General features: G+C 35.6%; 1 protein-coding gene across 4 annotated transcripts; it reads left to right on the top strand.

The window, feature by feature from the left end:
- LOC127794964 (protein BONZAI 2-like) lies at positions 1–23369 on the top strand. 4 transcript variants are annotated; one of them, XM_052326310.1, is made up of 17 exons: positions 164–251; positions 2194–2241; positions 11103–11217; positions 17497–17645; positions 17732–17780; positions 18945–19001; positions 19898–20086; positions 20163–20297; positions 20709–20770; positions 20861–20963; positions 21046–21160; positions 21567–21643; positions 21764–21901; positions 22067–22231; positions 22565–22678; positions 22791–22887; positions 23054–23369. In XM_052326310.1, the coding sequence occupies exons 4-17, from the start codon at positions 17506–17508 to the stop codon at positions 23149–23151; spliced, it is 1539 nt and encodes a 512-aa protein (XP_052182270.1). In that variant the 5' UTR covers positions 164–251; positions 2194–2241; positions 11103–11217; positions 17497–17505; the 3' UTR covers positions 23152–23369. The 4 variants fall into 4 exon arrangements, with proteins under 4 accessions (XP_052182269.1, XP_052182267.1, XP_052182268.1 ...); XM_052326307.1 differs by lacking the exon at positions 11103–11217 and having other exon boundaries at positions 3–251; XM_052326308.1 differs by lacking the exon at positions 11103–11217 and having other exon boundaries at positions 4–251; positions 23057–23369.
- Positions 23370–24147: the final 778 nt, after the last annotated feature.

Genomic DNA, 24147 nt, shown 5'->3' with positions numbered 1-24147 from the left:
TTTTCACATTTTCCGTTGCATTGCTTCAGTCCATCTCTCTCCCTCTTTGTCCTCTTTCTTTCTTTCTCGCCTCTAGGAAGGGCTGGAGCGGGCGGGCGGCGGCGGCGATGGGCAATTGCTGCTCCGACGTCGCCGGCGGACGGGCGGCCGTTGGCGGTGCCGCCGCTGGTAATACAGGCGACGGCCACAACGATGCCGTCAATCACTTCCTTACTCTTCGCGGCTACCGCGGCCTCTTTTCTCAGATCGAGGTTTTTCCTTTATTCCGTTATTTTTCACTTTTAATCTGTTTTTTTTCCCCTGAACTCATAGAAATATATGTGATTGTACTGCGTGTATGCATACGCTTCTTGATGCATTTCAATACGATTGAACTGAAGTATTACTTACAAGTTAAGCACAATGGAGCTCAATGCTTTGTATAGTTATCGAATTGAATGATACGAATCGAGTGAGATCTTGAGGTTCGGAAGTGGTGCTGAGATGTGCTAGTTAGTGCAGCTTGTTTTACTCCTCGTTACTACTGGACTGGAAGCAAAATTTTCTTCGATTTTACCTGAACATGCTTTGAAGGCAGTTCGTACTTGAATCAACTATGCGTTGTCCTCTTATAAGAGTAATAGAGTGTTGTATAAGCTCTACGATGAATTCTAAACACCAAGTGGTTGTAATTTGCTCGCCCTTGGACTATGCCTATTTGGTGCATTATGCAGGGAGAGAGAAATTCACTAGTCTGTTTCTTCGAAGAAGCTTTGGCTTAGGTTGTGTGTATTTGAATCAGTGCTAGTAAAGGCCCCAGGCGCACTAAGATGCAAAAGGGTGTTGGAGCCTAAGGCGCAAAACGAGACGTAGGCCTATGGAACTAGATGCATGCTAACTAAAACAAAAATAAAAAATATGTATCTTAGTTGAAGAATAAGGTATGAAAGAAGTTCTAACTCTTAATAACATATTCACAAGTATGTTATCAAAAAAATTAAAAAATTCAACATAGATTAATGAAAAGAATAATAAAAAATGTCAAAAGATGCAATTTAAAAGTCTTTAAGTCTACTTAAATTAAATCTTAAACAATTTATAAGTTTTAAATCTTAATTAAGAATAACTAATTATGCATTTTAAATAATCTAAAAATCATCCTCATTATCAAGACAAAATATTTCCATATTTTCATCATTAGAAGCATCATCTCTAATATCCTCTCCTTCCACATCATCTCCCTCTCCATCTTCATCAAGTTAAAATTCAATTGGAGCATTTGAAGTTGTAGCCTTTTTACTCATTGTCAAATTTGTAATTGAAGCAATAAATATAAATCTTAAACAGTAAAATATTAAATAAAGTAATAGTAAAATAAAAATCCTAATAAAAAGGTCCAGACGCGCCTAAGCCCAAGGCACCTTGGGCCTAGGCGCTCCCTGTTGGTGTGCGCCCGCCTGGAAGCATTTCAGACACCCAAGTTGCACCTTTAATAACACTGATTTGAATCTATCCTTCTTTTAGCATTTCGTAAGTTAGTTCATTGAGGGACCAGTCTGTCCTCAGGTGTCTTTAGATATGCGAGGCATTGTATAGGTCAGTTTTATGGTTTGGTATAGTTTGTCCTGTTCTGTGGTTATTAGTTGTATGTGTTGGCTCTTAATTTGTCTTTTAATGTTTTTATAGTACTTTTTGACTTTTATGGTTTTGGCAATTTGCCTTTTAATGTATTTAAGGACCATTTGGTACCTGTGTTCATTTGTTAATTGTTAAATGTTATAAGTAGGTGAATTTGCTCCTCAAACTTCTTAATTTTAGTTGCAAAATATAGCTCTATGGAGAAATTTGTAGATTGAAAGATTATAAGCATAATTATGCTCTGACATAAAACCATATGCATTCTACAAAATTCCAAGTATAATAAGCTCCTTTTTCATTTAGAGGTAGAAAAGTGTTCTTAGCATATAAAAACTATGTAACGGATGCATTTTGGCTTCTCTTTTGGAAGTATTAGAGGAACAAATAGATTTAGCTGGTTTTTCCTTTTGAAATTCTTCCCATTCTTATCATTTCAAACCATAAGAAGGAAAAGTAATTGGCTGATTGTGCGTGTGTGTGTGTGCACGTGCGCCAAATTGAAACTCAACATCAAATTGGTTTGTTCGATATGTATTCTACCTCTATCAACTGATCTTTCCTCCATTGTTTATGCAGTTATCATTGGCTGCTTCAAACTTGCGTGACAGGGATGTGCTTTCAAGGGTTGGTAGTTCAATTTCTAAGAACAAAGATCCATTATATTATTGTTTTGCTATTTGATATGGAAGGATGTTCATATTAACTATTTTTGCAGATATTTTTAGGTAATTGCCTTTGGCTGTTGTGATCTTACCTACGTTTTTTTTGGATATCCTTCTCCCTTTCATGAACGAATATGCTGATTTCTTTCTGTTCTCTTTTATGTAATCCTTGATTTAAATGTGCAGATGCAGTTGATATATTCAGAATTTTTAGGCATTGACTCTTGATGATGCAGTTGCATGAACTTTTAATCATCTGCAACATTTGATTTTACTTTCCTTCTTCTTTAGTTTAGCCAAGAATACAAATGTTGTAGTGAGTGTTTCTCTTCTCTCTTAGATAACATAATTTGGTCCCCGCTTTTTAGACATAACATTCATGTTTGGAAGTTCCTTGAAATCTTTTTTTGACATCTTGAATAGCTGTTTGAGAGTGGTATATTGCGAGAACATTTCCATTTGGTACCTTTCCTTTTTGCCTGTTCCATGCTGTCTTTTGTGGCAAAGGTAGAGGGGCTTTCTCTTAGAAGTTAATTTGGAAGACTAACGCACTTCCTAGGTTGGTGGTCTTATTTGTTTGTCCATGTTTCTTGGATCCATTCTTTCATAGGGAAATTTGAGAAGCATGGGCAGGATGTGGTTAATTGGTGATCTTTGTGTAAAGGGACGGAGAGTCGATGGATCATGTTATTTTACATTAGGCAGTGGTTCACAATATTTAGAGGCTTTTTCCCCCCCTATTTCATCTTTTATGTGCAGTGGGTGTGACCAGGTTTAGTGATCAACTTCTTGGATCACTGTGTTGTAAAATATTGATATAATATTAATATTTCAAATGTTATAACGACCATATTCCAATAGCCATATTATAATGGTCATATTCCAACGACCATATTCCAATAGCCATATTATAATGGTCATATTCCAACGGTCATATTCTCTACCTAAAAAAGGCAGCTCTTCCTACACTTGTGAGATAGATAACTAGCAAGCCTTCTCTCATTCTCTTATCTGTTTATGCTCTGCCTTGCTCCTACTATTCGACTGGTGCTGGGTTCCCACATTATATCTTGCTCTCAATTTGTTCCCAAATCACGTGAGTGCATGCGTATTTGGAAGGGCTCGTTATATCTTGGGGGATAACCATTTTGTCTTGCATCGATTGTGAGTAGTGGAAATTATCCTTAAGGTCAGTGATGTCTGTCACGCCTCGAGTCTTATACATCCTTGTCCACCAAAGTCCATTATTCTCAACAATCTTAAGGATAATATGGACGCCTCTTTCCACATCACCACCCTCAACCATGCAGTTGCCGATCCTACCCAAGTTGCCGACTCTATCGCAACCGCTCATGCCATTGCCTCTGCTGGTGTTGCCGCTGCCACCAATCATGTTGACAACCATGCTAGTGGGTCATCGTTGCCCACTACCCATCCTATGCTTCCTTCCATTCCACTTATGCAATATGCAAAGCCATTTCTCGACGTGTCCAAGATCGAGCTATTTGATGGAAACTACTTCAAAAGATGGCAAGAACGAGTATATTCAATCCTTGACGTACATGGTGTGGCGTATGCACTTAGTGAATCCAAGCCTAACGAAGCTAGTGTTGATGCCAAGTTGGTGGATCATTAGACACATGCAAATAAGGTATGTAGGCACAAGATAATCAACACGTTGTCTAATGAATTATTTGATGTCTATTGTCCCTATAAGGAAGCAAAGAAAATTTGGGAGTCCATGAATGTTAAGTATACAGCCGAAAATATGGGCAAACAAAAGTTCATGATTGGAAAATTCTATTTTTGGGAAATGGTGGATGACAAGGAGATCAAAGGTCAAATCAACAAGTACTACAAGCTCTTGAAAAACTTGAAAGCTGAAAAGATCGTATTGTAAGAAGAATTTGTAGCTAGCCTACTTATTGAAAAATTGCCTGAATCATGGAACGACTACAAGAACCAACTCAAACACAAGCACAAACAATTGTCACTCGTAGACCTAGTCGTACACATCGCTATTGAAGAAACAAACCACAAAGAGTTACAATTTGCAATGGCAAAAGAGATGGCACACAAGGCTAAGGTAAGTCTCAAAATCCCATCAAAAGGCATGAATACAAAAATATAATTGATAGCCTAAAGTGTCTAACCCTAATTTCAAGAAAAAGAAAGGTTCTTGCTTTGTCTGTGGAAAACCAGGGCACCGTGCACTTCAGTGTAGGAAGACAGTGAGAAATGATAAACTTGCCCAGCCAAAGGCAAATTTGGTTGAAGCAGAAGATATTATTGCTGCAGTCATTTCTCAAGCAAATATTGTGGTCAATGTGAAAGATTGGGTGGTAGACTTTGGGGCTACCAGGCACATATGTGCAAATAAAAATGCGTTTTCCTCCTACATTCCAGTAGGAGAAAGAGAAGAAACAATCTACCTTGGTGATTCAAGAACTACACCAGTTCTTGGAAAAGGGAAGATACTTCTCAAACTCACATCTGGCAAAACTCTGGCTTTGATTGATGCTCTTCATGTTCCAAACATTAGAGCTAACCTGGTTTCCGTATCTTTGTTAAGCAAGTTTGGGGTTAAAGTGTCATTTGAATCTGACAATATTATAATAACAAAAAATAATACATTTGTGGGTAAAGGCTATTGTACTTGGGGTCTATTTGTGCTTAATGTTTCTGAAATAATTAATGAAAATGCTACTTCTTCTGCTTATATGCTTGACTGTATTAATATGTGGCATGGTAGACTAGGGCATGTTAGCAATTCATATATTAAGAAAATGCAAACTTTAGGATTAATTTCTGGAATTAGTGACTTATGTATGAATAAATGTGACATTTGTGTTGAAGCTAAGCTAACTAGAAAATCATGCATTTCTGTAGAAAGAGAATCTGAACTATTAAATTTGATACATACTGACTTGGGAGACTTGAAACAAACTATGAGTAGAGGTGGCAAAAGATATTACATAACCTTTATTGATGATTGTTCTAGATATACTAAGGTGTATTTGCTTAGAAACAAAGGTGAGGCCTTTTGCATGTTTGTTTCCTATAAGGAAGAAGTAGAAAATCAATTAAATAGACAAATTAAAAGAGTTAGATCAGATAGAGGGGGCGAATACATAATGATAAATAATTTTTGTGAGAAGGAAGGAATTATACATGAAATTGCTCCTCTTTATTCCCCCAAATCTAATGGAGCTAAAAGGAAAAATATAACGCTAAAAGAAATGATGAATGGTTATGCTAATTAGTTCTAATGCACCTAATAATATTTGGGGTAAAGCTGTTTTATCTGCATGCCATTTACAGAATAGAATTCTATATAAGAAAACTGGTAAGATTCCCTATGAGTTATGGAAGGGTTACCCTCCTAACTTGAAATATTTAAAAGTGTGGGGGTGTCTTGCCAAGGTTATGCTTCTTGAATCCAAGAAGAGAAAAATAAACTCTAAAACATCTAATTGTTTGTTTATTGGTTATGCTGATCATAGTGCTGCATATAGATTTATAGTGTCAAAAAGTGATGTGCTTGAAAACAACACTATTGTTGAAACAAATAATGCTGAATTCTTTGAAAACTTCTTTTCTTTAAAAATTGATAATATTTCTACTTCACCTTCTGAAACGGTTGATTTAGAAAATGTTGAGTATGAGTTAAGAAGAAGTAAAAGACAAAGAAAAGAGACTTCTTTTGGGAATGATTTTTATACATATCTTGTTGATAATGATCTTGTAACTTATTTTGAAGCTATAACTTCTTCTAAAAGTCAATTTTGTAAAAATGCTATTCAAAGTGAGATTGAGTCTATCTTATAAAATCAAACTTGGGTTTTAACTGATTTGCCTGCGGGGGCAAAACCTATGGGGTGTAAGTGGATATTTAAAAGAAAATTTAATCCTGATGGGTTTATTGATAAATATAAAGCGAAATTGGTTGTAAAAGGGTTTACTCAAAAACAAAATATTGATTATTTTGATACTTTTGCACCAGTTACTCGAATTGCATCTATTCGTGTTTTAATTGCTTTGGCCTCTGTTTATAATTCTATTATTCACTAGATGGATGTTAAAACTGGTTTTCTAAATTGTGATTTAGAAGAGGAGATTTATATGGTTTAGCTTGGAGGTTGTGTTGCTCCTGGTAAAGAGAATAAGGTTTGTAAACTGCTTAAGTCTTTATATGGCTTAAAGCAAGCTCCTAAATAGTGGCATGAAAAATTTGATTTTGTTTCAATTTCAAATGGATTTTCTTCTATTGAAGTAGATAAATGTGTATATACAAAATGTGTTGATAATGATTATGTGATCATTAGTTTATATGTTGATGATATAGCTTGTGTTGTGTGTAGACTGAGTAGATATACACAAAGTCCCAATCGTGATCATTGGTTTGCATTAGTTAGACTAATGACATATTTGAGAGGTACCATGAATTATGGTATTCTATATAGTGGATTTCCCGCTGTATTAGAAGGATACAGTGTTGCTAACTAGATCTCTGATTCAGATGAGATAAAATCCACTAATAGTTATGTGTTCACCTTTGGTGGGGGTGTAGTGTCTTGGAAATCAGTCAAGTAAACTATTATTGCCAGATCTATCATGGAATCAGAGTTTATAGCTTTGGAGTTGGCTGGTAATGAGGCTGAGTGGTTGAAAAACTTCTTAGCGGATGTTTCATTAGGAATAAAACTGACACCTTCAGTGTCAATGCATTGTGATTGCCAAATGGCAATAGCCATTGCAAAGAACAAAACTTTCAATGGTAAAAATCGACATATTTGATTGAGACATATTGTGATAAAGCAATTGCTTAAAGATGAAATTATTTCCATAGATTATGTGAAGTCAGAAGTGAATTTGGACGATCCTCTGACTAAACTATTGGGTAGAAAATTAATAAATGAAACATCGAGGGGAGTGAGACTATTGCCAACTAAGAAAAATCAACAATGATGGTAATCCAACCTATGTGATTGGAGATCCCATGAATTAGGTTCATATGGGTAATAACAAATCATATATTGATCTTATGGTGAAGTAATATTATTGTTGTGGTGTCCCATCCTATGGTGTTAATAGTACAAATTAACTGTAATGTACGAGGGTTGAGCTAAGCTTTTAATGAATTTCATATCCCTTATGAGTGGTGTATAGTATTGCAGTACGCTTGATAAATTCACCTATATGAGTGTGGAGTGGGGTTGTTCCTATGAAATTTGTGGCTAAATTTCTAAAGTACTTATGAATTACCAGGTGCGCGTATGGCCTATTAGCGCAAAACTGCGATGAGTAGCAAGAATTGAAGGGGTGTAATATGATTGGTGAGAATCATAATTTACAAGCATGTTCCTTGGTTCATAGAAACTATAAGTTTCACCAATGACTATGTAAGTTATGTCTCATTCTTTCTAGACTTGGTTCATAGTCCAAAAGACACCAAGTTCGAGGTGTTACACTTTGGTGCTTAACCCAACAACAGTCATTTCACTGATTTGAATCCATTTGAAATATGTGGGGCATTGTTGTAAAATATTGATATAATATTAATATTTCAAATGTTATAACGGCCATATTCCAACGACCATATTATAACGGTCATATTCCAATGGCCATATTCTCTACCTATAAAAGGTAGCCCTTCCTGCACTTGTGAGATAGATAACTAGCGAGCCTTTTCTCATTCTGTTCTTTGTTTACGTTCTACCTTGCTCCTACTATCTGACTGTTGCTGGGTTCCCACATTATATCTTGCTCTCAATTTGTTCCCAAATCATGTGAGTGCATGCATATTTGGAAGGGCTTGTTGTATTCTGGGGGATAACCACTTTATCTCTTGCACCGATTGTGAGCGGTGGAAATTATCCTTAAGGTTAGTGACGTCTGTGATGCCTCGAGTCTTATATATCCTAGTCCACCAAAGTCCATTATTCCCAACACACCGGAGGTACTCATGTCCAAGGAGGGGGAATCTTGTGTTTGGAGGATTATTCTTTTACATCACGTGGTGCATTTGGTGTGAAAGGAACCTTTTGAGTATGTTGGGAGTGGATTTTGTTGTATTAAGGGGACCATTATTGTTTCTTTTTTTATTTCTTTTTTTCTTTTTTAATGGCTTGGGGAGGATTCCTGCTTTAATGGGTGTGTTTTTGAGTTTTGTAGATAATCTGTTGCTCTATGTAGGTTTTCAGTGTTACTCATTTTTGCAGTTAAATTCTCTGCACTTCTATTATCCTTCCCCCCCCCCCCCCCCCCCCCAAAAAAAAAAAAGCAGGGGGGGGGGGGAAATAGGGAGAAATGATGGAATTTTTGATGCGGAGGATGCTCTTCATTTTTTGTATGAAACTATCTTCTTTTTCTATGCTTTTTTAGATCTCAGAGCTATCATATTTTTGTTTGTCCTCTTTTATAAATTTTTGGATTACATGTACATGCGTGTAGGTATATTGTGAAAGTTTTGAATGCCTTGCAAAGCCAATAACTTTTATTATTTGATTATAGAATTTGACCTTTATTTCTTACATGCATATTAGTGTTAAAAGAAAGCACTAAATGTTTGCTTAATATTTTACTGTTGTGTTGCAAATGTAAAAAAGCACTCGTAATTTAAATAAGCATTTTAAACAAATATTTGATGAAATTATTTGTAATATTTAAAGTAATCTTATAAAATTATAAACTAAAAGTGCTTAGATGACTAAACAAAATAGAGAAAAGATATTTTGAGTATCTTTAATTTAAAGTAGTGGGTCCTATTATAAGTTGTGCTTTTAATCTAAAGTAGTGAGTCCCTTGCTTTTGATTTGAAGCAGCTTAACTTGCTTTTCTGAAAGTTTCAGCTGAGCTTTAAAAGCAAAGTTGTTCTTAACCAAACACTATTTTTTAAATTTTTTTTAGTAGAAAACAATTATGCTTTAAAAGCACCACAAAATCAAACAACCTACAATATTTTGAATATGTGAAAAGGTGTGCAACCATACAAAAAAAAAAAAAAATTAAAATTAAGATTAAGGTTAGAGTTGTGCTTGTTGAATATAAGATGCACAAAATGTGCTTAAAATATTTTGGATGTGTGAAAAGTAGATCAATAGATGCACTTGTGAGTGGATGGAATGGAAGAAATTTGTGGCAAAAGAGGTAGAGGAAGGCCAAAAAAATTGGTAGGAAACTCCTAGACATGATATGAGATATAATAGTTTTACAGAAGATTATGACCATGGATATAGATGATTGAAAGGTTAAAATTTATGTAGTTGACTCCATCTATGTGGATGAAGGCTTGTGATGATGATGATGGTGTTTGACAATTTGTTAACTACTTAGTCTTTATCATTATTGAATAGAGAGCTTATTTACTTAAGCCAATGTCGTTCATCTTCAATAGATGTGCATTCTTAGTATAATTCAATCCCCCTAGCTAGTTCAAGTAATTATATGAACTGAGGGGAAGTGACTCCAACAACCGTGAAGAGCATGCCTTTGTTTTAAAGGGAATAAAGATACAAGCTTATTGTGAGGGAGCATTAAACATGATTGAGGATGAAATCTTTCCATTCAACTTTTGGGTTGAGATGCTTAGATGGAAGTGTGTGGTGGTCGAACCTTGAGAGAATGAAATTTTTTATTAAATACATTATTGGTGAAATGTAAGCAATTATCAACATATATTGCTTGCTTAGCTACATAGGTCCATCTTGTCTTGTGGCTTGCCATGTTATCACCCGCTCTTCTATTGCCTCGATGTGTATTTACCTTATGCCAACTTTACGTAGATTTTGATGCATGCTCATCTTCCTCCCCTTGTGGTGGAGCAATGTTAGCCTAAGAAGAATGGACACAGGTAGAGGATTTGAATAGGATATGATAAGGGTGCATCAACACAGTAATTTTGAAAGGACTAAGGCATGACATAGCAAGGGCAAGCCAAACAATATGTTACATATTTTATAGATATATATGCAAATAGCTCACATTTTATATACTAATAAATAAGGTTGATGCAAAGCTAATATAAAAAATTCTATCAATGTAAAGTTTTGAATTGATTTTTATTTTCTTTTAACTTTTAAATTTTATGTGATGAACTAACTAGACCACATATGGATGTATGTCCCCCTAATGTCAGCTAATAAAAAACTAGAAAATATCAGGATTAATTTTGACTGGTGTTTGATATATAGTTGGAAGTATTTGGCAAGTATTGGTGTTTGACACGATCCAGTGTCCTTGCTCGAAGACACCAACCAAGACTAGCGTAGCAATGCCAAGTCTCTAGCCTAATTGATTCATGTGCTCCTTTCATACTTGTTTCCCTTGGTCCCCTTTGAACACCATGTCGAGCCTTTGCCCCACTATGTTGGGTTAGTTACATGAATTTTTAGTTTCAATTCATTTCTATATATGACCTTATATTTTTTAAGGCCCATATAATTAATATCAAATCTAAATGTCTCCCACCAAGTTTTTCTTAGTTTTCCTCTAGTTCTTTTACCAAATACTTATTCCATCTTATCCACTTTCCTCACAGGAGCCTCTATTGGTCTTTTGCTTATATGGCCAGACCATCTTAATCACGTCTCATGCTTTTTATTTTCGATAGGAGCCACTCTAATCTTATTCTCCAACCAACCAACGAAAAAGAAAATCAGCTTTTTGTAGGAACATGCTACTCCCATGCTTTGTAGTCCTATATCTTCAGTGGTGCCTTAATATTAAGCTACATAGGTTGAGAGTTGGTTCAGAATAGGTGTCCAAAATATGCCAGTTTTGAAAGCTTTGGAGTACTGATTACTCATTCTCTTGTTATTTCAGTTTAATGCCAGTGGTAGAATCTATGGCTCATTCTCCTGCTGATTTTTGACTGAAAAGAAGAGCAGAGAAAAGTGGTTACTAGAACATATTTGCCAATAAACTCTATTTGACAGAGGTACGATTCTCTTCTAGAATTTTAAGCAAACCTTTCAAATACTTATGGGATGAGAGAAGAAAATTGAAGGGGAACTCAAAAGAAACTAAGGGCAAATGTAAAGAAGATCTGCATTAGCTACTTTTAGTAAACTAGTATTTTTTTTTTTTTCAAATTACTTTTGGGATATTTCTAGCAAATAAAACATTCCTTGTAAAAAGCGGGGGAACATGGAATAGTAAAATTGTCAAGGTGAATGTAACAGTGTCCATACTTGTATATCCAGTGTGGATATGGATACAGGCACAGATAAGGTGTTAAAAACTTTCATTTCTTCATCAATATCTGTGTCTATGCCCATATCCATATCTGTAGCCATGCTACTTAGACTATCAGCTTTATGTTGACATTTCAAAATTTAAAGGGCTTCAGATTGGTGTCCAAGGAGTGGCAAGGTACACTGTCAACTGGTATTTGCTTGTGAAGAAGACACCAAAGACCCTTAAGAAGCAAGAAGTTTTCCTTTGTTCCATATTTATGCAGAATGACGGTGTTTCTAGAACCCATTTCTTCCTGTATCCTGAGTAGTAGCTATCAGACAAATAACCTATACCATGTTTCCACATATCTAAAGATTGGGAATGTAGGAGAAAGGAATAAAAGGTTGTCCCTAGTGTAAAGAAGGAGAAAGTTGTTAAATCAGTTTCTGATTATTGTTAATTAGCTAAACTAATTTCGGTTAGTTAGATTGGTTAGAAACATAATTTTTGTTTCTGTTTTTTTCCTCCTTTCTTTTGTATATAAGTTCTATTTTCCGTTCATCAATATAGTTGAGGCATTCATTTCATAACATGGTATCAGAGCTATTGTGCTCGTCTCTTCTCTCCGTGATAAGACCATTGCAGCTTTGATTGTTCTGTAAGCTTCGTTTCTTTCTTTCCGATATTTTTCGTTGTTTTTCCTTTGCTTTGTCAATAACGACCATGGCCTCCAGACTCAATCCTATTGAAGATCCTTCCTCACCATATTATCTTCATCATTTTGAGAATCATAGCTCTGTGATTGTTACTCCAGAGCTTACATCCACAAATTTCACTTCTTGGAAGCGCTCGTTCTTGCTTGCTGTTTCTATTAGGAATAAGCAAGGGTTCCTAGATGGTTCTATAGCTAAACCAGATCCTGAAGATCCTCTCTACTTGCTGTGGATATGATGCAACAATCTGATTGTGGCATGGTTGCTGCGTTCTATTTCACCGCCGATTGCTTCAATGGTGTTTTACGTGGAGAATGCACATCTCATTTGGAATACATTACTTCAAAGGTTTTCTCAATTTGATGAATCTAGAATTTGTCATCTACAACATCTCTTATGCACTATTAATCAAGGTAGGAAGTCCATTGACTCTTATTTTACTGAACTCAATGGAGTATGGGAAGAATTACGGAATTTTAGACCTTTGCCACATTGTGTGTGTGGTTCATGTAACAAAGCATGTTTTCAGAAGTTTGCTGATGCTCAACTCAAAGATTATGTGTTAGGTTTCTTAACGGACTAAATGAGTCATATCAGGCTGTGTACTCAAATAATTCTTATGAAGCCTTTTCCTACACTAGATCAGGTCTATAATATAGTGCTCAGAGAAGTAACACAAAGGAGTATCTGTATTCAAACACAAAATTTGACTAAAATGTCTGCAATGGCTGTTAAGGCAGGGGATAAGTCTGAGGTTGTATGCTCATATTGTGGTAAACCTAGGCATGCGAGGGATAAATGCTACAAATTGAATGGTTTTCCACCTGGTTTTAAGTTTACAAAATCAAAGACTTCTAGTGCTAATTCAAATCACGGATTAGTTAATCAAGTTTTCAGTGAACAACTGAAGATGAATGCTGATTAGGAACCTGTGGATCAATCTGTACAGTTAAGTTTCTCTAAAGAACAAGTTCAAAAACTTATGGCATTGCTCAATGATCATTCCTTGCTTGATTCACAGCCCAAATCAACCAATTCCCCTACACATTTGGCCAACTTTGCAGGTATACATTCAATTTTTTCTTCAGTAAATTCCACCACATTTCATAATCTATTGCAAACAAAATTTGTTGCTTTCCCATGGATCATTGATACTGGAGCAACAAATCACATTATTTGTTCTTTGACTCTTTTTGATTCATATGTTCCACTTCAAAATGCCTTTGTTCATTTCCCTAATGGTATGAAAGTTCAAGTTACACATATTGGCACAGTTATCTTGAACTCTCATATCGTTTTACACAATGTCCTTCTGGTTCCAACCTTTACATTCAATCTCTTGGTAGCTAGTAAACTCACTTCAACCAAGAAAAATTGCCTCATTATTCTTTCTAATTGCTGTGTTATTCAGGACCTGTCATCATGGATGACGATTGGAATAGCTAAGCTTCGGAATTGTCTCTTTTACTTGCAACCTCATTTTCAACCTACAATGTTTCATGTTGCTGCTCATGTTGCTTTTCGTTCCAATAAAATCGCTTGTAATGTTTCATCAAATGTTTCCTCAAATATATGGCTCTAGTAAAAACTTTCATACTTTGAAGTCCATTGTACCCAATTTGTCACTTGTAGACAATTCTTGTTTGACTTGTCCTAAAGCAAAGTTGAAACGTTCTCCTTTTCCTATTCATACTGATCGTTCTACTACTTTCTTTGATCTAGTGCATATGGATATATGGGGTCCATATTCCCAACCTGATATTGCTGGAAATCATTATTTTTTGACAATTGTTGATGATTTTTCAAGATGTTCTTGGCTGTTCTTACTAAAAACAAAATCAGAGGTCCCTGAACTAATCCAACAATTTTATTATCTGATCCTTAATCAATTTCACAAGTCCATTAAGGCCATTAGAACTGATAACGGACTTGAATTCTCTTTGCCTACCTTTTATACTTCAAAAGGGATTTTACATTAAACAAGCTGCGTTTATACACCCCTGCAGAATGGGGTGGTGGAACGAAAACATCAAACCATCTTGAACATTGCCAGAGCCCTTTTTGTTTCATGCTTCCTTACCTATAAAATTCTGGGGTGATGCTGTGCTTACTGTCACTTATCTTATAAACAGAACTCCATCCCCTATTCTAGACAATAAGACACCCTATGAAATGCTCTTCACTAAACCCCCTGTTTATAGTCATCTTAGATCATTTGGATGCTTATGCTTTGCTGCCAATCTTATTGCTCATAGAAGGAAATTTGATTGTCGAGCTAGAAGGTGTATATTCTTGGGTTATCCTGTTGGTGTCAAAGCTTATAAACTCTATGATTTGGATTCCAACAATGTTTTTCTTTCCTGAGATTCAATTTCATGAAGATATTTTTCCTTTTCGTGATACTGCACATCAAACCATTGTTCATACTCTTGTTTCTGCTGATGTTCCTAATTTGGTTCTTCCGTCCTTTCTTTCAACACCCTCTGTTGATTCTATTTCTCCTTATCTGTATTCTCAATCTGTTGATATATCTTCTTTTTCTCCCATTGCTTCTCCTAATTCTACTGCAGACTTAATTGATCCTGCTCCTACTACACCTGATTCCCCACCTATTACCTTTGTACAACCTAGACGCAGTATTAGACCTATCAAACCACCTTCTTACCTCAAGGACTACCACACCAACCTACAGTTTTCTGATTCTCTACCTTCATCTTCCAATGGCTGTACTTTCTATCCTATTCAACATTTTGTTTCATATGATAACCTGTCCCCACAATACAAAGCTTTTACCTTGTCCATCTCCACCACTTTTGAACCAACCACTTATGCTCAAGCACGTCAGTTTGATCATTGGCAACATGCCATGCAAGAAGAACTGAAAGCTTTAGAGGACAACAACACATGGCAGATTGTTCCTTTACCCCCAGGTAAACATGCCATTGGTTGTAAATGGGTGTACAAAACAAAGTTTAAGGCGGATGGTAGCATTGAAAGGTACAAAGCTTGTTTGGTTGCTAAGGGTTTTAATCAAAAGGAGGGCTTTGACTATCACGAGAAATTTAGTCTTGTTGCCAAGCACACAACTGTTAGAGTATTTCGTGCTCTTGCTGCTGCTAATAACTGGTATCTTTCTCAACTTGATGTTAATAATGTTTTTCTTAATGGGGATCTTCTTGAAGAAGTTTATATGGATCTTCCCCTTAGCTATCAACTTCCAGGGGAGACTGCTATTGCATCTGATAGCTCACAGTCTAAAGACATTAAGCTTGTGTGCAAATTACAGAAATCATTGTATGGTTTGTAGCAGGCTTTCAGACAATGGAATGCCAAGTTTACTGAGTGTTTACTTCGCTGTGGATTTATTCAATCAAAGTCAGATTACTCTTTGTTCACTAAACATATGGGAGAAAATATTGTTGCTTTATCGGTTTATGTTGATGACATTATTATAGCAAGCAACAAAACTATTCTTATTGAAGATCTGAAGAAATACTTGAGCTCCCACTTTAAGCTTAAAGATTTAGGTGAATTGAAATATTTCCTTGGCCTTGAAATAGCCAGATCCAAGCATGTAATCTCACTATCTCAAAGAAAATATACTCTTGAGTTGCTGGAAGACTATGGTCATTTGGGAGCAAAACCAAGTAGTACACCTATGGAGGTAAATCATAAGCTGGTTCATACTGATATTGACTTGCTGCAAGATCCAACAATATATAGGCATCTTGTAGGGAAGTTGTTATACCTAACTCTAACAAGACCTGATATTAGCTATGCTGTTCATATTTTAACTCAGTTCATGGACAAACCAGCAACAATACATTTGAATGTTGCGACAGAGTTTTGAGATATCTTAAGTCAGCACCAGGACAAGGTATACTTATGTCATCATCTTCTGATTTCGTCCTAAAAGCATATTCAGATAGTGATTGGGTGGGTGCAATGAAACAAGAAATTCCTTGACAGGATTTTGTATTTTTCTTGGAGATGCTTTGGTTAGTTGGAAGTCAAAGAAACAACAGACAGTGGCAAGAAGTTCTGCTGAAGCAGAGTATAGGGCAATGGCTGTGACTACATGTGAGGTTATGTGGCTGATTTATCTGTTAAATGACTTCAAAATTCGTCATGAGGGATCAGTGCATTTATATTGTGACAATGTTTCAGCATTACATATCTCCAAGAATCCAGTGTTTCACGAAAAAACAAAGCATATTGAGCTGGATTGTCATTTTGTTAGAGAAAAGGTACTTGTAGGAGTCATAAAGCCGTTGCATTTGAAGACTAATCTCCAGCTAGCAGACATGTTTACAAAGGCGTTGCATCCATCTCAATTTCACAGTTTGCTGACCAAGATGAGCATTCATAACATATATGCTCGTCTTGAGGGGGAGTGTTAAGAACGAGAAAGTTAAATCAGTTTCTGATTATTGTTAATTAACTAAACTAATTTCGGTTAGTTAGATTGGTTAGAAATAGAATTTTTCTGTTTTTTTCCTCCTTTCTTCTATATATAAGTTATATTTTCCGTTCATCAATATAGTTGAGGCATTCATTTCATAACACCTAGTGCCGCAGATTTCTTGCTTTGCCAGGGTTGGCATAGAGATTGCAGGTTTAATACTTCGGGTGCCTTTTTTCTCTAAGAAGATTAATGCTGTTCACTACTTGAGCTCTGTCTATAACTTAGTCGTCTAAGTTCTGTTTTAACCTATTCATCATAATTGATGCACTCATTAGAGTGAGAATTAACACGTCCCTTTTGAAGTTAGAATTGGGAAACAAACCTTGACATGGATCCTTCGCAGATATTTTAGATGTTCCAATAAGCTTCAAGAGTGTCACAAGTTTGTTTACAACCTATGTCACTGATTGAACAGAATTTGTATGTTGACCTGTTTTCTGAGTGGCAGTTGTGCTGTAGTGCCAAGTTGAATCTAGAATAAGCTATTAAGTATTAGTATTTTTTATCATTGTAATCCTGTCGGAACTGGGGGGCATATGAGAAAAAACATACAAACAAGAAACAGCTTCACATGAGGGGTAAACTTCACGGACAAATTAAGTTATTTTCGGTCGGAAATACCATATGGTTTGTTTTAAATATTGTTTTATATTTTTTTTCATGTTGTCATTTTCTTTATTAATGTTCTTTTAGATTCTAACTTCAGTTACAAGTTTCATACATTCGGGTGCCTTCAGCTATCAAAAATCTGATTTACTAGGAAAGCATGTTACACTTTTTGGTTTTAGCAATCTTAGCGTTGCTGTGGAAAAGTTAGCTGCCATGTCATGAGGCAATTTTCCTCCTTTTTTTTTTTTCCCAGAGTGATCCTATGGTAGTTGCTTACACAAAAGGAAAAGATGGTTCACTTCAAGAGCTTGGCCGCACCGAAGTTGTGTTAAATTCGTTGAATCCCAAGTGGATCAGAAAATATACTGTTACCTATCATTTTGAGGTCGTGCAGTATTTGTTGTAAGTTTTAGTGCTTCCATATTCTCTTTTACCTACTAAATACTTCTGTTTCAAATTTCATGTACCTTGATTACCTTCTTTTACAGGTTTCGTGTGTATGACGTTGACAGTCACTTTCACAACATAGATGTCCAGGTATACTATATCATTATGCCTTCTCCAACTTTTTACCCTGGAGACTGAAAATTTTAGATGTAGTTTTTGTCTTTAATATATAATTCTGAAAGCAGTTGTGGAATTCATTACTGGGATGGTCTAACTAAGTCTAGATTGCTTTCTTGGAGGTAAGAACGTAGAAATTTTGCCATCCAAGCATGGGAAATTTTATTGCTACTTTATCATAAAAAAGAGAAGGATGCAAGTGAGTCGAGCTTTCAATTTACCCTACATCACAAGAAGCTAACTAGTATTTTGATTGAGATAAAGATTCTTTTTGAGTTAGTTTTCACTCAACTTAGAAATTTGGACCAATGGTTTTATGTGTTACGATGTTTGTGGTACATGCTGTTGTTTTTCACTTTAGACTTGTTATCTTTTGGGTGTTTAACTTGTCCAAAACACTTGTCTTCAGGTTGTTGCATGTAATACACGTAGAGAGATTAGTTACCAGTTTGAAATATCATTGAGGCTGACTACTACTTCAAAGAAATTGTAAAGCAAATTTGCCACACAGATGTATTTATCGATCCATGCATCTGATAATACCTAACCTAGTTATCTGTCAATTTTCACTGGTGATATCCTAGCTGTTGCTACCATAATATCATCATGAATATATACTTGGAATCTACTTCCCTTAGTATTATTGTTATTGTTTGTTCAGTTGTCTTGCTTGAAAATTCTGCTTATGTTTTCTGATTATGGGTGTACTGGACTCAGCAAATTCAGAGATAGATAATTCCATTATCTGGGCACTTATCTGCCCTGCTATAAGATCTAGTTCTGTTAGTATAATGGAATTCATGGGTTGGTTTAGTTTTTAAAGTTTTGTGTACATTGATAGATTTGAAGAGAGTTCCTGTTTCTTATGTTTATCTTCTTTGAAGAAAAGAGACTAGCTATCTTTGTGAAGACTTGAAATTTGGAAGGGGGGGGGGGGGGGGGGGGGGAGGGGAGATTTTTCTTCTGGTTTCCTGCTTTCAACTTAAAATTGGTGTTTATAATTGGAATATTTTGATATCCAACTCTGAGATGCATTCTTTTCTGTGTATGATCTCAATACACTATTATTTCTGTCCATGTGCTTTCCAGCTACAATACTTGAACGATTCAATTCATTTATGATCTTCACTGATGCAGATGCTCAAGCTGGATGAGCAGCAATTTCTTGGTGAAGCTACTTGTACATTGTCTGAGGTGTTTATGACCTGGCTTTCACTTTTTGTACTATTACACCTTTCATATTTAGAAACCCCCTTGCAACTCCATTTATAGCTTAGAAATTTAATTTGGTTTTAAGGTCATTAGGCCATTTTTTAACTCTTCATTTATTTAATATTCATGTGATAAGGGTTGTTTTCTGTTGATATTCTGATCTTATACTCTGCTGGAGAATTGACTTGTCATGACGGTTTTATACTGCAACTTATGTGTTATGTTGGATTTGTAGTATTACTTTGAGTTGACATTATCAGCTGCCTATGATATTCTAGATATTGTTGTTGTGATCTTTTTCCATGTATTAGACCTGACAATTGTTGTCCTTCTATTGTGGTCCTTTAGGAAGCTTAGTATGATCATATGCTGGCTAGCCTATTTGGCAGTCCTCACTCTTTCTAATATCATAAGCTTCTATAAACTATCAAATATCCTCTTCAGTTCATCCCTGCTACTCGTTTGATCATTTCATAAGTTATAACCATCCATATGTACATGGCTGACTCTGTTGTGGATCTTTCACATTCAATGTTGTCAGTGCCAAGGGAAGATAATCTGTATAATGTGAAAGGCTTTCTGAATGAATAAAGTGTCCAAGGTATTAGTGTTGCATAAGACTCACACAGAAAGGTTATCCACAGCATTCTGTAATATTTTAATGATTTTCCGAATTATGGATATTATTATTCTGAAAATGTCATCCACATTTTTTGAATTTGCAATTTTTTATCATTTGATATATTTCTTCTTATTGCACTATATTCTTATTTTTCAAAATTTAATAGATTAGGTTTTTTTGCCTCAACAGACCTATGTCTTTGATTGAATTATGGAGTATTAAGTTACTCATGAAATCCTCATTTCTCCTTGTGTAGATAGTTACCAAATCAAACAGGTCATTGACCTTAGATCTTGTACAAAAAGATGAACTTATTCGACTAAATCGTACCAGAAATTTTGGAACACTCACCATTTATGCTGAGGAGTCTGTGAGCTCCAAGACCACAGCAGAGTTGATTTTGAGGTGTTCAGATTTGGAATTGAGGGATCTGTTCTCAAGAAGTGTATGGACCTCTTTTTCTTTTCCTTATTGTTCCCCTTTTTTGGGGATAATTGAAGAAACATTGTTGCTTCTTGCAGGACCCTTTTCTAGTAATATCAAAAACTGGGGAGAATGGGGTCTCTATTCCAATTAGCAAAACAGAGGTTCTGAAAAATGACCTCAATCCAGTGTGGAAACCGTTGTTTCTGAATATTCAACAGGCTGGAAGCAAGGTAGAGCAAACTTTTTGTTTAAACTGTAAAGTTTACTGGAAGAATAGTACTAAGGGCATCGTTTGCTAATATTAGGCATGTTTTGGATATTTATATATATATATATATATATATATAGACTTGTGTGTATGCTAAAGTCAAAACTTCATCTCTTTCAAGCATAAGGCTAATGTATCCCAGTACGTGTAACCAACCATGTAACTTCGTGCTACCCATAAAGTTTGCACTCCCAGCAGAAAAAAGCAAGTTTGTTAATCCGTAAAGTTTGCTGGACATTTTAATTATCCAGATTCATCGTCAACTGCTTTACATAGGGAGATTGTCCCTGTGAATATGTTTGGATGCTTTCCTTGAATTGAGTTCTCTTAGACATTGTAACAGAAACCATTTTTTCTTGCTTAACTTCTGCAGGACAGTCCGTTAACTATAGAGTGTTTTAACTTCAACAGCAACGGGAAACACGACTTAATTGGGTAAGTGGAGATGTGTTTTCTAGCATTCTCCTTTTCTCCTGATCCTTACAGGCTGGCACCAATTTTCCTTCATCATGTTGGTTTATTCAGGAAAGTCCAGAAATCACTAGCAGATCTGGAAAAGCTCCATTCCGTTGGGCAGGGGGAGCACTTATTCTTATCAACTTTTGTTGGACATAATCATGAAGACAAGGTCCTTACAATACGAGATAGGTGAATTTTCACCAGCTTTTGAAGCCTTCAACTTTATTAACCTGTTCTATAACTTTCCATAGGTATTAAAGAGTCGGATATTTGTGGACCAGTTTCGTGAAAGTGTGCAACACACGTTCCTGGATTACTTGTCTGGTGGATGCCAATTGAATTTCATGGTTGCAATTGATTTTACAGGTACTCGTGTATGCAATTTTCACCCCACTTAAGTTCTATGTTTGGATTTACCCAGATGATATGTTGCCAAATTGTAAATTTTTCTGGGTGAGCAAATATTTAAAACCGGTAGTTATTGCTTAACATGGGGATTATATTGTGTAAACACTCGCTTAGGTTTTGACCTAGGATATTGGTTAACCAGTTAGAGCCCTGGGATTGACTAGGGTCGTACTGAACATCTACTTATCTCAAGATCGATAGATCATTTTATAGGTACATCTGGGTTGATGTATTGCTGTGATTTATGCAGTAAACTTCTTCCTTGGTGAAGCATTATTCCAAATGGCATTGTCTAATAATTTTACCGAGATAGTATTTCAGGCCGTATCCACTCAAATACTAACTTGATTTTCCTGGTTAATAGCTTCAAATGGGAATCCCCGCCTGCCTGATTCCCTGCATTACAATGACCCTTCTGGACGGCCAAATGCATATCAGAGAGTAAGCACCTAAAAATTCTCCTCTATGAATTATTTCTTCTCTGTTGAAGTCACCTTCGAAATTGTGACTCTTATTCTGTGTGTTGCAAGGAACTATATAATTGTGAGGCATTAATTTCAGGCAATCTTAGAGGTTGGAGAGGTGTTGCAGTTCTATGATTCAGACAAACGCTTTCCTGCTTGGGGTTTTGGAGCCCGGCCAATTGATGGTCCAGTCTCTCACTGTTTTAACTTAAATGGAAGCAGCAATTACTGTGAGGTCGAATTTTATGTTTCATGTCTGCCAAAAAGTAAAAATAAAGAAAAAGTTAAAATCACTAAATTTAGTAATCGTCTTAACGTGTTTCCATCTGTGTATATTCAGCCTTCTGATTTCCGTTCACAGCCATCTATTGTATAAGCTGTTTGTTTCTTTTTCCCCCAGGTCGAAGGAATTCAAGGAATTATGATGGCATATACAAGTGCTCTTTATAATGTTTCACTTGCTGGGCCAACTCTTTTTGGTCCTGTGATTAGCACTGCTGCACAGATAGCTGGCCAGTCTCTTGCAGACAATCAACAAAAGTACTTTGTTTTATTGATAATCACGGTAAATACAGATCTTAAAATGCCTATTCCATAAAGGGGAGCTCCGGGTTTATGCAAGAATTGTCATTTTTTGTCTTCCCCTATATGTTATGTTTCAAAATAGGATTTGTGGAAGTAAGAGAGGATTGAAAATAAATATCTTTAATGTGTCTTAAAAATACATGCACAAAAGTAATTCAATTTTCTTCTCTCTTTATGGCAAAAAATTTGTCGCAAAACAGTCTTATTATAGGAATTTGCATTCCCAAAAAGTAAAAAAATATGTACTACCAAATCCTCACTATATTTTGTGCAAAGTCAAAAACATGTCCTCGGTCTGATTTCCATTTTTCAGGATGGAGTTATAACTGATCTTCAAGAAACAAAAGATGCACTTGTGAAGGCGTCAGATCTACCATTATCTATCCTTATTGTTGGGGTTGGGGGCGCAGACTTCAAAGAGATGGAGGTATTTCTTAACATGAGTGGAAAAGATGCCCAATGTCTATGCATGCCAAATCACCCTGCATCATTCCATCGGGAGGTTTAAACTTTGCTGCACTTTCGCTGTCGTTGTGCAGATTCTAGATGCAGATAAAGGTGAAAGACTTGAAAGTTCAACTGGACGGGTTGCATCACGCGATATTGTCCAGTTCGTTCCATTGCGAGATGTGATGAGTAAGCCAACTCTCTTTATTAATCTAACAAATAAATTCTTCTGCTAAAATTGGAACTAACAATTATCAACAGAGAAAAAAAACCCAAAGAATTTGTTTATGTAGATGCATTTTTGCATGTCTATAAGAATTTTCATATTCTTTTTCTCTCTTTTCCTCTGGTCTAGCAGGTGGAGAGATCTCTGTTGTTCAATCACTTCTAGCAGAATTGCCTTCCCAATTTCTAACCTACATGCGAAGCAGAGGTATTCGGCCGAATATCTGATTATAAGGACAACTGTATATATTACGATTTAGTTACCTTCATTGGTTCTTAATACCAGATACTTTCATCGTTTTTAGAGTCTGCCAGTGCAATGGCACCAGAAGTTTCTTGGTTTTTTCGGGGGGGTCCTTTTTCATCTTAGAAGAAAAGGGTAGTTTCTTGTATGGGCTATACGACTATATATTATTTTGCAGCAAAAGTTTGTTATCAGCCTCGTATATACTGCTCCTTGTACGTACTCAAGAGGAAAAAGGGAAAAAAATAATAGAGATTTAAAAAGAATTGGCTTAAGACTCGTGCTGCCATTTGAGCAATTAATGTTTGTGGTTGTTCATCTTAAAGGTTGTAATGACAAAAGAGGAGAAATCAAAATGCTAAATGATACAAGTGTGGTTGCTAATTATGGGATAAGAAGCCTTGCTTAGATGAGTCATGGTTTTTAATTAATTTATCGAGATTGGAGATCTTTAGTTAGTACATTTTTATTAAAAAATAAAAAGGTATAATGTAATCATGAATATTTATATATTTTATATTTTTTTAATAAAAATACACTAACTAAACTGAAGATTTATTTTTAATTTAAATAAATAGTATTAATTTTTTAATTAGGAGTTTTGTATAAAAACAAATCTTGTTTTGTGTGATAATAGCACCACTTTAATGTTTTGAATAATCACTCTGATTAGTTAGTATTTAGTTTATCATTGTTGTACCCTCAAGATCGGAAATACAAATAATAGTTTTGGATGGGAGAGTTTTTTTCGAGAAAGAGATTTTTTTTTTTGAAAGAAAGTATGATCAATCAGCACGTGTCTTCTTAGATTCATTGACACGTGTTATCATGATGATTTTTGGAATTTGAGTCCTATAAAAGCTAAGTTACAGTGTTCAAAAAATGACTCTTAGTAATCATCCGTCACCTAATTTTTTTTTGGTAATATGTTTTCTCTTGGTAGCTAACTTAAGTATCGGAGGGTCTTTGCGGGTGAAAAT

Source organism: Diospyros lotus, chromosome 2 (genome assembly GCF_014633365.1).
Source record: "Diospyros lotus cultivar Yz01 chromosome 2, ASM1463336v1, whole genome shotgun sequence".
Taxonomy (NCBI): Eukaryota; Viridiplantae; Streptophyta; class Magnoliopsida; order Ericales; family Ebenaceae; genus Diospyros; species Diospyros lotus.
The sequence above is the reverse complement of the archived record's forward strand: the minus strand, read 5'-3'. Positions and strand labels throughout refer to the sequence as shown.

Coding starts and splice junctions, on each gene's coding strand:
- LOC127794964 (XM_052326307.1), top strand. CDS start 108: ATGGGCAATTGCTGCTCCGACGTCGCCGGCGGACGGGCGGCCGTTGGC. Junction 20,298..20,708: donor TTCAACAGGCTGGAAGCAAG/GTAGAGCAAACT, acceptor TAACTTCTGCAG/GACAGTCCGTTAACTATAGA. Junction 20,964..21,045: donor GACATAATCATGAAGACAAG/GTCCTTACAATA, acceptor AACTTTCCATAG/GTATTAAAGAGTCGGATATT.